The 15,193-nt window shown below is 40.2% G+C and overlaps 1 protein-coding gene across 4 annotated transcripts in view; it reads left to right on the top strand.

The window, feature by feature from the left end:
* Positions 1-15,111, top strand: part of LOC108967554 — a gene marked incomplete at its 3' end in the record, with an annotated part of 34,552 nt that extends 19,441 nt beyond the window's left edge. For 2 of the 4 annotated variants that reach the window (XM_018931048.1, XM_018931047.1), the window contains 7 exon segments: positions 1,547-2,623; positions 9,148-11,517; positions 11,602-11,825; positions 11,882-12,522; positions 12,601-12,702; positions 12,758-12,892; positions 14,588-15,111. In XM_018931048.1, coding sequence (XP_018786593.1) covers positions 1,554-2,623; positions 9,148-11,517; positions 11,602-11,825; positions 11,882-12,522; positions 12,601-12,702; positions 12,758-12,892; positions 14,588-15,111 — 5,066 coding nt within the window. 4 annotated transcript variants of the gene reach the window in all.
* Positions 15,112-15,193: the final 82 nt, after the last annotated feature.

Genomic DNA, 15,193 nt, shown 5'->3' with positions numbered 1-15,193 from the left:
ACAGTTGAAAAATGGAAGAAATCGGATAATAACCACGCCCACCTCCCATACAAAGGTTATGTTGAAAATCATTAAAAGTGCGATAACCGACTAACAAAAATCGTCAGAAACACTAAATTTTACGGAAGAAATGTCAGAAAGAAGCTATATCCAGGCTTTTTTTAGAAATTGAAAATGGGCGTGGCGTCGCCCACTTATGGACCAAAAACCATATATCAGGAAGTACTCAACCGATTTCAATGAAATTCGGTAYATAATATTTYCTTAACACTCTGATGACATGTACCAAATATGGGTGAAATCGGTTCACAACCACGCCTGAAATCTCGATTATCACTTTATCATGCGAGAGTATAAAATGTTCGGTGACACCCGAACTTAGCCCTTCCTTACTTGTTGTATATACATACATATACATAAGTACATACACATAACAGTATGAAAATCGGCGTGGCTTGGGGTTTAAGCGCAGCCTGACCTACTTTTTAAAGTTTCTTATAAAAATGCCTATGAGTGTAAGTGGTTTAAAAATACCAATATTTCTTTTTCGATTTTAAATCTGTGTTGTTGTTGTTAGTTGTTTCTGTTTGATAGAAAGAAGTAGTTTTTTCTTCTTAAAATTAGTATTTTAATGATTTTCAAAGAAAATATGAAAATATTCCATATTTAAGGCTTCTACACAGTTGTGCGCGGTTGATAAAAATTTAAAATTAAAGTTATAAATTGTTTTTGATTAAAAAAAAAATATGATTTATTTAATAAAGTATAAACCTCAATTTTTTTGAGAATATTAAGTTAGGTTAAGTTAGTCTGGTAGGCCAATAAGCGACGCTTAGACCAGATTTGGTCTTTTGTTATACCAGCTGGAGTTTAGTTACTAGATCCTTTACTATGTCTGTGTTTGACGCTAATTTCAACAGACTCTGCGGCCTCACTATCGAAACCTACACCAGTGTATCGTACCGTGGACACCCCAGATGCTTACAGCATAGTCTTGCCAAAGCAGGAGAAGTGCACAAGAGATGATGCTCCATTGTTTTCCTGGTGCCCTGCTATAGACATTTCTTGCAGTCTTATCGATTTGTTATTTTATTCTTGGCAATGTTGTACATAATTTCATTGCAATCGATGTCTTTGTGGCCTGGCACCCACTCGCTTATTTTTAACAACACTTTTCACTGCTGCAGTGCTTCCCAAGATACTTAAGGCCGATACGATACGAGGTTACTGTCTTGATTGCTGCTTGGCTGCCTATACAGATCTTGCCACTGGAATTACCTACATTTCTCAAAATTTAGTTTAGGCTTAGATTAGACCTTGCATTTTACTTTTCGAAAAAGGTCTACCGTAATTTCATTTTTTTTTTAATCAAGCATAACAACGGCAGCCGAATGTAACTTAACACCTACCTATAAACATATTCTGTTATAACCTAAAAATATATTCACCGTAACCTCATTTTTCTAAAAAAAAATGTACATAACTCTTTACAAACACTCGACCACACACTTTATTTTTAGCGTTTTTCGTTATTCTCTCTTTTCAGTTTCAATATGGAACAGGAGGACTCTTGCCGACCCGTACCCGCGCCGCGTCGCCTCTACCCCGAGCTGCGCAAAACCGACTATGAAAACGTCACCGTCGAGTTGATTAATAAAAATCTCAACATCAACTCGGAAAACATACACACGGTCACAAATTGCACCGAAAAAGTGCCGAATAATAAAATCTTCTTCGGCACGCACTCGGATCAAGAAGATGCCGGCAGCGTCGGCACACGCAAGTCCATACTAACAGAAACAAACGACTTGTACGGTCCCAATGCAAATGAGGAAGTGGCGCCCGCACCCATCTATGCCACACCAACACCCGCGCCGCGGCCACGTAAGCCCCAAAACACGGACTTCGAGAACGCCAACAGCATCTACGAGAATACAGTGTTACGCAGCTCCTCGCCAAAAACGCCGACGCTTTATCCACAATTGCCGCGCGCCACCGGTGCCATCAGCAAGGAAACTTCACCCAACACATCGACAACCTCGTCGCCGTCGAACAATCGCTCGGCAATGCGTAAAGCGCCCGATCTGCCGCCGAAGACGTACCTCAGCGTAGAGCGAGAGCGCGGCAATCGCGCTCAGCGCTATTCCATCGGCAGCGAAGTGTCCACCACGAGCAGTTACAATGTGATCATGGATGGTGGCGGCAGCGGCTTGGGTGAACGCTCATTCAGCGGCAGCTATAAACAGAAATCGGCCTCCAATGCAACGCTGAATTCATCCTTGGACGGTTCGAATGAGAGTGGCGATAATGCGAAATTCAAATCACCTTCACCCGGGTATGTAAGCGACGTAGGTGACAAATGCAATCTGAACCGTTACGTGTCGCACAATGCTAGTGATATTAGCACACACGAAGATGATTACGGTGTTGACGATGACGATGACGTTGAGGTTGATATAGCATTTGATAGCGACGATAGTGGCCGCAACAACAACACCAACAGCAACCAATTCACTGGCATTGCCGCTGGCAACCAAACGACAAACGACAAAAGCGCATTCACTGCACTCACCAATGCCCCTGACACCAACGCAATTGCGTGCAATCAAACTAAAGTCAACAAGTAATGCTTATCACTTTATGAACCGTTACATGCATTTACGAAATATTTGTAGTTTCAGTTTAATGGTTTTTAATTTATTTTGCATGTTTATTGGCGCTAACATTCCTTGAAACGGTATTTTGGCAATTAACTGGTGTTTGTATATAATTTTTGCACTGCCTGCTGACATATATACATATAGACATATTGTTGTTGGGTCTATTTTAACGCACATAACTGTACTAATACGATTATTTTTGGTTTAATGGAAAAATTTTTTATGAATTTGAATTTGTTTAGAGTTTCGAAGGGGTAGCAGGCAAGGCTCTAGCTATGCGAAAAAGAATATAAACTTTTTTATATTCAGCACAGTTCCCTTCCCTTCAAAGATGATGATTATTGCAGGCCTCGAACCTTCCGATACCAGTTTTATGGTACGATTTGTCCTTTGCTTCAAAGTAGGCCTCAGTTACGGACAATAGCTCTTCATTCGCCGAAAATTTCTTCGCAGCGAACTTTATTTTGAGATCTCAGAACAGAAAAAAGTCCCTAGGAGCTGATGTGGAGAATACGGTGGATGCAGAAGCAATTTGTAACCGGATCCTTGGATTTTTGAGACCGCTTTCACCATGGGACACGTGCTTGGAATTGTTGAAACACAATTTCTTTTTCTCTTAAATACGGCTGTATTCTCACGTTTTCGTCTTTCAAACGGTCTAATAGTGCTCCCTATTGATGGTTCTTCTCTTTTCAACATCTCTGAACACAGCTCTGAATCGTCAACTCGTCGTTTTTTGGTCAAAAGCGAGCTCGCGTGGCAACAACTTTGCACAAAGCTTCCTCAGATCTTAATATTTGTTTATAATTTGATATCCAAAATTATTTTAGGGATTTTTTAAATATTTTCGTTTTTGCTTCAACTGCATTTTTGCTCCATCAAAAAGCAATATTTTATCAACTCACAAATTTCTTTTTAACCCTTTTTTCACAATAACAAAAGTTGCTTCACTCAAATAGATATAATTCACATGCTAATGATCTGTTAGCTGCCTCATGGACGGAGTCTCATGTTTTATTTAATTAAAATTTTCCAAACAAATGGCTAACCAAGCTTTCTGTTTTCCCTCAGTATTCCATTTTTTTTTTTTTAATAACTTTTAGGTTAAAGACAGAGAGATTCTCATAATTCCTTTCTGACAGAGTTCGCGCAAAATAAAGACGGTTTCAAAACCTTTATGAAGGGACGTACGACCGCAGTTGTGCGTTTTCGAAGCTAATTATTTTGTCACTACTTTGATTACTTCAGTATCGTTCACTTTCACAGGATTTGTTCGGAAAGTATTGAATCGATCGTTAGCGCTGTCAGCGCGATTTCCAAGCATTTAAGGCGTTGCAGGAGGCATTGTCCAGAAATGCATTGAGAGCCGAGGTGCATGCTGATTGACGGTTTGTCCAGAAGGAACATGTATTTTTCAAAAAAGATAATGAGCATCGTTTTCACTTTGAATTTGCTTTGAATAATTCGTCATTCCTCTCTTTTTTGGGCGAGCAGACGCAAAAGGGCTTGCTGCCACCGAAACACATCACTTCTTGCTAAAGCAATATCTGGGTAACCCTACTTGATCATATCAAACGTGTCTGTCGCAGATTTACCGAGTTTTACACAGAAACACGTCGCTCGAAAATGTTTGTCCTGATTCTCCGAGTTGCTCGGAGACAAATAACCAGCCGYTCGTTCGTTAGCTAGGAACGCCCTCTACCGAAACCAGTCGGTGCCCGCACGCTTCGAAGTACAGTCGCGGCGGAAAAAAATCAGTCCTACTTACTTTCCGGACAAACCCAGTGTCTATTTCATTTCTGCTATTCATCTTATTTGTTAATGTTAATAATTGAATGGGAAGAAAATATATTCCCTTGGATGTGTGAATAATGTTTGGTCTAAGTATAGCAGTATAGTATAGGTTCTAGTACGGGCTCTAATTAAAAATCTCAATTTTAGAGACTTGTGACTATATCACGGTACTAATTCGCTTGGTAAATGTGCTCTAATTATGATAACTAATGACTCACGAAATAGTGACGGCTCCAAATTATCAGTAAGTTCAGTTTTTTCAAGAACAAGAAACGAACCTAATTATTTGTAAAGGTATATGGTATAAAAATGCAGGTACGACTTGATACACAATAAAATGTGTGGACAATTTCGTTATAACGTAATAATTTTATGATAAATATTGTGTTTTGACGTGCAGCGCTTATAGTAAATACGTCAACAATTACTATTTCGTTAGCATTTGGCAGTAAAATCTGCATAACTTTTGTATAGTGACACCCAAATTTATGAATAAAAATCAATATGTTTTTATGGCATCTTATAATAAAAAACATGGTATAAAAGTACCCCATTGGAAAATCTATTGGGCCTTAGTTGAGACTTATATTGTTTTCATTATGAAGGATATAGTCAACCAAACAATACCTAAATATTCTGATTTGTTCCTATAAAGTGAATGGAAAGAAATCAGTTCTAAGCTAAGATTTGTAGCGAGGATATCTTCTTACCACTTCCCTAAATAAGTGACGTCTGTTTTTACTTAAGGCTAAGCATAAGCCTTTAGCTAAAATGATCCCTAATTAATTCAACCTTTTTCTGATTAATAATTTCCTGTTGCCTATATCGAATTACTGCCGTTTTATGACTTTAATCATAATTCGTTACGCGTAGTAACATTGATATTATCTCCTGACGTTCTCGCCCATGTAACTTTTTCGGCGCTAACATTTATCTTTACCATTGGCAATTTTCCTTGCACTAATTAAATTAATATTGATATGCGCTAGGCCTACTTACTTAACAGTATAAATCCCGAGAACATTCGTTGCTTATGTTTAGTTTGGTAGGGTTTCATAAACAAAGTGCAAGTGAGACGGTCAAGATCGGTGAATTCGAAACATGCTATAACTGTGAATTGAATTTCATACAAATTGAAATATTTGTTATAAATGAAAGTTAATTTTGTAATAAAAAGATTATTATTTCTATCATCAGACCAGGAGAAGTCTTAAGGCTAACTCGTATAAGGGCGTAAGTGAAATGTGTTTCCAATCTAAATTTGAAATGTTCACGCCTTGAGTTGATTTTTTTCTTAAAGGTAAGTTACGTACTCTAAAAATAAGGGAAATTCATTTAACTTTGATATTCTCTTCTTTAAAACTGATTATATTTTAAATTGAGTTCAGAAATGATCAGATAATGAACAAGTGATCTTACTTTGCTATGTTTTGGTACTGCGTAAAAGGATAATACTCCTACATAACGTAAGCCCAAGTGTCTAAGTAAATATTATGAAGAATCTGAAATATAATTTACTCGAAAATAAATAGGCCTGTAGAATAGTCGAGTTTTAATCGGGTTAATTTTCTAATATTTTCATAAATTATCAAGTCTATCATTGTGATATAACAATGTCTCTTTGGAGGCATCTCAATATATCTGAGTCTCCATAAAATTATTAATTTCATTGATATAACAGTTATTTATAAAACGTGTGTTCTGTTCCTTATCAGCATAATGTATTTATCCATTGAGCATTAATAACTTTACATTTTCAGTTTGCTTTTCTGAACTTTAGTTTTCTATTTCTTGGTCTTTCTTTATGTCCCTAACCTAATATTAGAACCGCAGCATCTTTCTCGCATAACACCGACTCGTTAGATTTTGTCATCGTCCATGCCTCTGCCCCATATAGCAGGACGAAGATGATGAGTGACTTATAAAGACTGGTCTTTAGTCGTCGAGAGAAAACTTTAATTGTCAATTGCCTACTCAGTCCGAAGTAGCACCTGTTGGCTAGAGATATTCAGCGTTGGATTTCAAGGCTGACATTGTTGGTTCCAAGATAGACGAAATTTTCTACAACTTTGAAATTATGACTGTCAACAGTGATACGGTTGGCTAGCTGCGAGTGCGACGACTGTTTGTTTGATGACTGGAGATATTTCGTCTTGGTCTCGTTCACAGTCTTCCAACCAATTGTACCCTCTCTATTCTGCTCTGCAGCTCAAATTATGTTCTTCAGCAGTAGAATTGCTTTGCCTGAGACCTCGTTTGGTTGCGAACGTATCGGAGAGGTCTTTTCCTATCCCGACGGAGATTTTCGTATTGCTCAACCTCAGTTTACTTAGCGGTAATAGTTTTGCGAGAATACTAAATTGAGATATAACAGCATAAAGGCAGCTCCTTTTCGAAATGTCAAAAAAAGCTTTGAAATGGAGGAAGAGGTGATGTATGTTGATCTTTCTTTCACTGATTCTTTTCTAAGATTTGATTCATGGTAAAAATTTTGTCGATTGTAGATTTTCCAGGTCTAAATCCACACTGATAAGGCCCAATCAGTTTGTTGGCGGTGGGCTTTAATCTTTCACACAATACGCTCGATAGAACCTTATATGCGATGTTGAGGATGCTTAAGGTAGTTGGCGCAGATTATGGGGTTTTCCTTTTTGTGATTTAGGCAGAGCGACCATATTTTACAAAGAAGCTGATGCATGCTCCTTATCAGTTGCGTCAGCCGCTGTGTTTAAATACCTCAGCCGGCAATCCATCAGTCCTCACCGCTTTGTTGTTCTTAAGACGGGAAATTGATATTCTGACTTCTTCATGGTCGGGCAATGAAACTTCCGCTCCATCATCATCGACTAGGGAATCGGGTTCACCATTTCCTGGTCTTCACTGCCATTCAGCAGGCTGACGAAGTTTTCCCTTTATAATCATAGATCTTGCCTATGGGTTCTACAAAACTATACTCCTTTCTTGAAGCCTTCTATTAGTTGCCGCATCTTTTTGTAGAATTTTCGAGCATTAACCCTGTTGGACAGCTTGTTAAGCTCTTCGTGCTCATTTCGATTTCTATCTTTTTTGTCTGCAAATACGTCACGCTTCCCCCTTTAACTTAGAGTTGAATACAATTGTCACTTAAAATTCCAATCAATTTGTGTAGAATACGACTTCTTCAGGTCTTAAAAAAAGTTCTGGGGAAATTAACTTAAACCAAGCACAGGTTGACAAGTTTTCTTAAGGTTAGAAAATTTAATTTATAATCTCTAATTCTTAAAAAATAATCTCAAAGATCGGAAACACTTTAGCTTTAAACCTGCTCTATGCCTTGGCAAAAGTGATGATCTTTTAGAAGCGAAGATAAACTTTAGGACTTTCAACGTTACTATCCGTCAAAATATTCTCACTCTGGGTTCTGTGGCAATCATATAGAGGACTTTAAGACCCTCATCAGCAACAGGAGTGAAGAGATCTTGTGACTTTAAACGGAACACCCTTAACGTTGGCTTAACTTCATTCTGTTTTTACATGTTTCTTGATTCAATAGCGTTCCTGTCAGGATTATAAGTGCGAATTAGTGGTCATAGAACCAAGAAAGAATCTACGATAACTTAATCTTAAGACATACGAATGATGTAAACCTCATTTACATTGTCTCATCATTGAACAAAGCGCTTCAAACATGACTCTTCAAAATATATTTGGACTTCAGCATCGCGGTTTGCTCTATTTTTAGATCCTCTATATACTATTATTTGAACTTCACTCGTGAGACGTCATTTTTCAAATGCCTAGCTGACGTTTCTATAATTAAACTTGGTGAGTATGTATGGGTGGGTATAGAGTATTTGTACAAAATGGGCATTCGCTTCCCAAGATCAACGGCACAGATGTTCAATGTTTGTCACACGACATTGTTTTTGATATATACATACACACTTGCTTATATTAATATGTATATATGTGTTTGTATATATGTATTTGTATATGAAAATAAATGTTTGCTTGTATGCCGTCAAAGACTTCTAAATTTAGTGGCATTTCCTGAAGGAAGGAAGGCGGCGCGTGTATTGCTTTAATTAGATGCACATTTTGGGAGCGAGACTTTTGTATATGTATATGTGTGTTTCTGGAAATGCACAAATTGCACATACACCAGCACATTATTACCGTTTAATTAACTACAAGATGTGCTTATGCGTGCTATGCGTGAAGAATGTTAAGTCCATTCCAATTACAACACATACATTACTCTCCCTGCTGCTCGGAGAAATACGGGAGAGAGATATAAGAGTGTACATAAATTGTTGAAAATATATACATATATATATGCTTATCGTTGCATTGACTCACTTAAATGCATGCCACATTTCCAGTATTTACTTGCCACATCACCCATTTCTTTATAAATAAGGCTGCGTTGCATGCTCGAAGACTTCAGATTCGTTTGTTTGGCGCTAGTGAGTACATCAGAGCATCGCTAGCCGATCAATTTAACAATTATACTCAATAACTTATTAATATCTGTATTTAATTTGCACATTAACAAATAAGAAACTGGTAGTTGTTGCGGCGGACACACGTACATATAAACATATGGGTGTTAAGTGTGGATAACGGTCACGAAAATTTTCTAAATAGAAGACAGTAGAACTTCACAAGAAAAATACATTAATCATTGTTCTCTTCTCAACACATTTTATTGCAGTGAACTGTTGAAATCCATTGGTTCCACGTCGAAACTACTCACCGAATCCATTGGCGAGCGTGTGGCGCTCAAAACCAAGGGTATCAAGCACAAGTTCGATAAGAATTTCAGCACGATCAGCAGTGAGACCGCACAACGTTTGCGTAGCGTGGGTAAGAACTTCAATACTAATTTCACGCTAACCAAGAAGGAGAAGGACAGAGAGAAGGAGAAGGCCACAGCGCAATTCCATACGGAACGTCCACAAACACTGCCACCCAACGATCAAGTCTTCGGCTCCATCTCTTTCACAAGCCCATTGAATCACAAAACTGACGGCGTTGAAGATCTGTCCGCTAGCGCCACTGACTGCTCATATGATTTGCCGCGTAATTTAAGAGCGGCGCGCAGCGATTTGGATCTACCGGCGCCACCATCGTATGAAGACGCCGTCAAAACTGCCACACCACAAACGTCATTTGCGCGTAACGCACCCATGAGCAAGTCGGTGATGGTGCCCAAACATATAGCCGCTGAGGCGGCCAGTGTGGCGCTGAAGAAGCAACGCAGCAATACGAGTCTGCAAAATGTCACGGAGGAGACACATGTAACGGATAACAGTTCAGTTGGCACATCACGCGACTCAATGGACTTACCATCGCCGCCAATGCCCAACTTTCCAGCGCCGACGCTGCCAAAGGAAGTGGTCGCCGAGATTTCAGATGGACTTTATGGCAAACTCAAGCCCATACAGCCACCACAGCGGCTGAAGCGACGTAAAAACTATGAAGAAATACAACTGCGACGTACGGTGGACACCCCTTCACCAGTCGGTGGCGCCTCCTTACGTCCAAATGTTGATTCGGCTGAGCTGCAACAATTAAATATGGAAGCTGCCGCTGCGGAACGTGAAGAATCTATGCTCTTGCACAAACAGATACTTGCCGCAGAGCGTCGCATGCCGAATCCAGACCGCAGTGACTCTTGGGAGTATATCGGTGATAGTGTGGAGGAGAGCGTGTGCTCAACACCGGAGCCAGTATATGCCAACGAGGATGCCACCTATGGTAGGGTATTTGAAATGGCCACAAGCAATAAACCAACAGTGGCTCAAGCAAGTAGAAACTACGAAAATACCACTATTACCAGACCTTCGACATCGCGTGTGCAGCCAAATAATTTTGGCTATACGAAATCTGACGAGGTGGCAGGCGCGGTTGGCGGTTGTGTGCCAGCACCTGTTGAAATTATACAAGAATTCGATCCACTTTCCAGCCGCAAAGCCGCCACAATCTGCAATTCAGATAAAAGCAATCAGCTCTTGCTTTTGGAGCATCTGCTCGAGGAGGATATATACGGCACAGTTTCGGGAGATCAAGTTAAGTCCGATGACGATGTTAGCATGTGCACATCAGAGGAAGACAATCAGACTGCGGTTACCGGCACCACAACGGCTATAGTGTCACAGCAGCCAGCTACTGTGGTGCTGCCAACACCGAGCAATAAGCCCACCATCACAAACAGCGTCAGAGATTCACAAATACAGATTGTGCATCAAAACGCACAGTTGCTCTCGGAGAGCATGGAAAACATGTTGGACGATGAGGAAGAACGCGTGCGACCCTACTTAAGCCGCGTGGAGGAACAAGCAGCCAGCGGCAGTAACGTGGACTTATCACGCAGTGGCGATAATCGCACGCAATGGTTCGTGCAGGACAACAATAAAGAAAACAATGAACAGCAAAGACGTAATCCCTTCAATAAACTGAATATCGTTGGCGATGGTCCACCATCCTATTTGGAAGCTATTGGCGCTGATGGCCGTCCGCCATTCACGCCTAACGAACAAAAATCACGTACGTCGCGTTTTATGAACACCGTTAATGTATTCTCCACCAATGTTAAACAACGCGTTGGAGCGATCACTCGTAAGAGCAGTTTCAAAATGGCACCCAAATCGGATGTTAAGGTTACGCTACAGATGGTGCCACGTCCCACACTCTCGCCAATGCTCGTGCGTTACGAAGGACCCTTGATACGTTTTCCATCCGGTGTTGTGGAAGACATACTAAAAGAGATGCAAAACCGGAAAGCCATATTGCGCGATCGGCAATTCCAAACATTCCTCGATCAGGAGATGAAGACGCCCAAGGAAACCATACCACTCGATTGCATTACGACATTGCAGTGTGTGAGCAATAGTCGTGTAACGGATAATTCGACACATTTCTATTGCTTTGAAATCACCACAGCAATGACGAAGAATCAAACGAGTTCGGGCAATGTGCAGGCAATGTCGAATCCCAACCTGGTTATGACGAGTACCTCATCGGGCAACTGCAAGCATCAACGTGTGGCACATCTGTATGGTGTGAGCAAGGAATCAGAGCGGTGAGTAGAAAAGGAAGATGAAGAAAGAGAGAGGAAAAGAATACCAACCGAACTGTTTTTAAAATTTTTATTTTTAATCCTCAGCGGCATTTGGATGCAAAAGTTGTTGGAGAGCCTGACCAATACCATACCACCGAAATATCTCTGCCATTACTATCGTGCCGGTTGGTGTTATCTGAAGAATTCAATAACCTCCGAGTGGAGCGGCACTTGGTTAGTGTTGAAGAAGAATCAGAGACGTTTGATATTTGTAAGTGAAGCTGCCGGAAATCTGGAGAAAATGGATCTACGCAAAGCGCGCTGCATAGGTAAGTCTATAGAGACAGAGTTGAACTTGTTCCTTCTTATAAACTCCTTCTTTTAGTGCTCAAAGACAGCGATGAAACAATACGCAACTTACACGTCGAGTCTGGTCCGACGCTTATGATAGACTGTCCACCATTTACGGTATACATGATTATGTCCTCATCCCGCGAAACTAAAATTTGGCGTCATATCATCCGCGAAGTGGCACACAATAATGGCTTCTCACTGGTCGATCAACAGCTAACTAAATTCAATGTTCCCGTTATTGTCGATAAGTGCATCAATTTCGTTTATATACATGGTTCCATGTCAGAGGGTATCTATCGTAAATCCGGCTCTGAAAATTCCATACTAAAGCTATTATCCGCTTTCCGTGCTGATGCATTCAATGTTGAGATCACACGAAACGAATATAACGAACACGATGTGGCTAACGTCTTGAAGCGTTTCATGCGCGATCTGCCGGAACGTTTGATGGGTAAACTCTCCGAGAGCTTTATGTGTGTGACTGAACTCGCGAAAGCGTCCGAGAAGATACAAGCGTACAAAGAACTCTTGGCACGCCTGAGTGTGATCGAACGTGAGACACTGAAGAAAATTGTCGGACATTTGGCATTTATAAGCTCACAGAAAACGAAGAACAAAATGAGTACGAAAAATCTGACAATGATTTGGGGTCCAACGCTGCTACAAAATCACGTAAGCACTTAAAGTCCTTGGGATTTGTGAATAAACTCGGTTAAAAGTCAACATTGTTTATTATTATTTTTTGACCAGCATCAGCAAGAGGAAATGGTTTACTCACAGAAGGAGGCTGATGTCTTGACTGACCTAATAACACTTTACAAAAATCTATTTCCCTTGACGCCGGAGGAAATGGTTAGTTTTGTTTTTGGCTTTAGTTCCACATCTCATTAAAAATCTATTATTCTAGAAAAAGGAGCAAGAAATGCTGATGTGTTTGCAAAAATACTACGCGGCCGCTGAAACGATGGCAGACTCTGTGAAGAAATCGGGCGATTTGAAGATGTGGGTGGTGCTCAATGCCAAACCAGAGCTTACAAATGAGGTAAGTGTTAGAATATATCTTGGGGTGGAAAAATGTGGGTGTGAAAAAAAAAGACATTCTGCGTTGTGAGTTGAATTTCTCAAAGTTTTTAGTGAACAAGTAGGGTTAAGTTAGGTTTGATTATACTGGGCGACTAGACGACTGTCATGATATAAATAGACCTACTGGTCCTTAGTACTCAGACAGATAAGCAGTTTTGTTCGAGCTCCAGTATTCATCATACAGGATTTCAAGGGTTTTTACGAACTTTTAGAGAGACTTGACATCAAGTTTTGATACTTCAACTAGTCCTTTGAAGTGCGAAGCTTCTGGATATAAAAGACGAGTTCTTGATAAAGCTGAACAGAAGCAGAATGGGTATGTCATAGTCTCTCTCATACTTACTGTATCGCTACTAATGCCGGCTCTTAACTGAAGCCAGTTGTGACCTGTCATTAGTACAACAATCGTCTAGTAATTTTGGAGACCGTCAGAGTAAAACGCATGCGTATTTCTCTTTGAAAGAAATGCACATAATCTTGGCTATCCTGCATGTCCATAAGACATTTCATCTCACTCTCAACCGTCCTTCAGCGCTTTTGGAAATATCATTATATATCGTTTTTAGGGGCTTACGTATTGCAAGTACTGGTTCGATAGCCAGACGGAGGACACTTTTGGGAATATCATCAGCAATTGTGTTTTCTAGAATGCCCTTGTGACCTGGAAACCATTTTATTTGCAGCCACTTTTCGGCAGTCACAACATCTACTACTTCAAAGATCATGCTTTGACGTCATACTATGCCAAATTCCTTATTGGCCGGTTTGACGTATATATTGATCTTTTTATGTTATGTATGTATCCCAGCAGCTTTCCTAAACGCAGACGGTCGCTTGCAAGGCACTGCAGTATTCCGGAAACTGAAAGAGTTGCCGGAGCTCCAGCTCAGAGCAATAGTTTCCGGCACCCACACCATTAGTCATTTATGATACGTCTGTGTAGACGTTGCTCGACTCGAAATGTCACAGCTTGAAGTTTTTGTATCCACAAAGTACCTCAAACTCTGTAAGCCTGTTTTGAGTTATCTCGGCTAAATATGTTTCAGATTTGATATCGCAAAGGTAAAAAAGTTAAGATGGAAGTCTTGAGTGGATTTTGCCTCGTCTTCTTCTTCAAAAAAATAATTCTACAACTACACAACAGTCTTTTAAAACGCATTTATTTAATGCTCAAGCTTTAGGGGGCTCGGTGCTCTCACTAAAAGATGTGATAATTGCATTATTTATAATACTATTCGAATTTAAATGGTTGTGTTGCAAACTTCTAAGATTTGTTTACTACTAACTTGTGTTCATTTTCGTGCTTTGTCGTTTTTATTGCCCAAAAGTTAAGAGTTAAGGTTAGGATAGAGCAAATAAGTGTTCTTGAAAGGACAAACATTGATATTCACCATTATTCGGTAACTTCGGTAGCATCATTACCAAGCTTTTAGGAGGCATATGACTTTATTGGTACTGCGTTTCCACGGCAGTTGTGTCCAAGTAACCGAAACGGACCCATATTATTATGATCGGCCAAGGACTGTCAGCTCGGTTCCATTCCTTGAATTTGCTCCAGGAATATTTACTGTCTCTACAACCACAACCACAAGAACAACAAATTTATTGTTTCTACAATTCTACGTTAATTCAAATTTTCGATTTATTTAAACAGGAAAAGGATCAGGTCAATGTCACAATCACACCCACCCGCACCGCTTACGATATCTGCCGCGAGTTAGCGCCCAAAATGCATATGTCAACCCATCAGGTATCACTGCACGAAGTCATATTGAACGATTGCTTGGAGCGTCCGCTACACCATGACACAAAAGTATTCGATGTCGTGCTCAATTGGTCCTACTGGCCCGAAGATGATCGCAAAAACAACTATCTCGTCGTGAAGCCGATCGATACGCTGCGCGAAGTACAACGTGCCGTTAAAAACCTTGCAACCGTAACACCCGGCAAAGAGCTGAAATTCGCCGACAATCGCACGAAATCCTTCAAATCCCTGCTCTGCGAGTTACGCGACGGCAAAATTGTGATATCGAAAAAAGACAAAAATGACAAAACCACCATCGTGCGTGAAATCTTCCTACACAGCACCACAGCATATTTGGGCTTTGAGAAGAAACGCGACTTTCCGTGGAGCTGGGCCATCACATTTGTCGAGCGCACGCAAACCCAGATTTTGAGGTTAGTTTGTGGTTATAAAGGGTAAAGTTTGGGGTAGTTTAAATTGAAGGTTATTTTTTTTTTAATTTTTTACATTTTTTAT

The sequence above is a fragment of the Bactrocera latifrons genome, unplaced genomic scaffold, assembly GCF_001853355.1.
Source record: "Bactrocera latifrons isolate USDA-ARS-PBARC rearing strain unplaced genomic scaffold, ASM185335v1 scaffold_19, whole genome shotgun sequence".
Taxonomy (NCBI): domain Eukaryota; kingdom Metazoa; phylum Arthropoda; class Insecta; order Diptera; family Tephritidae; genus Bactrocera; species Bactrocera latifrons.
This window is presented reverse-complemented; position numbering and strand designations above follow the sequence as displayed.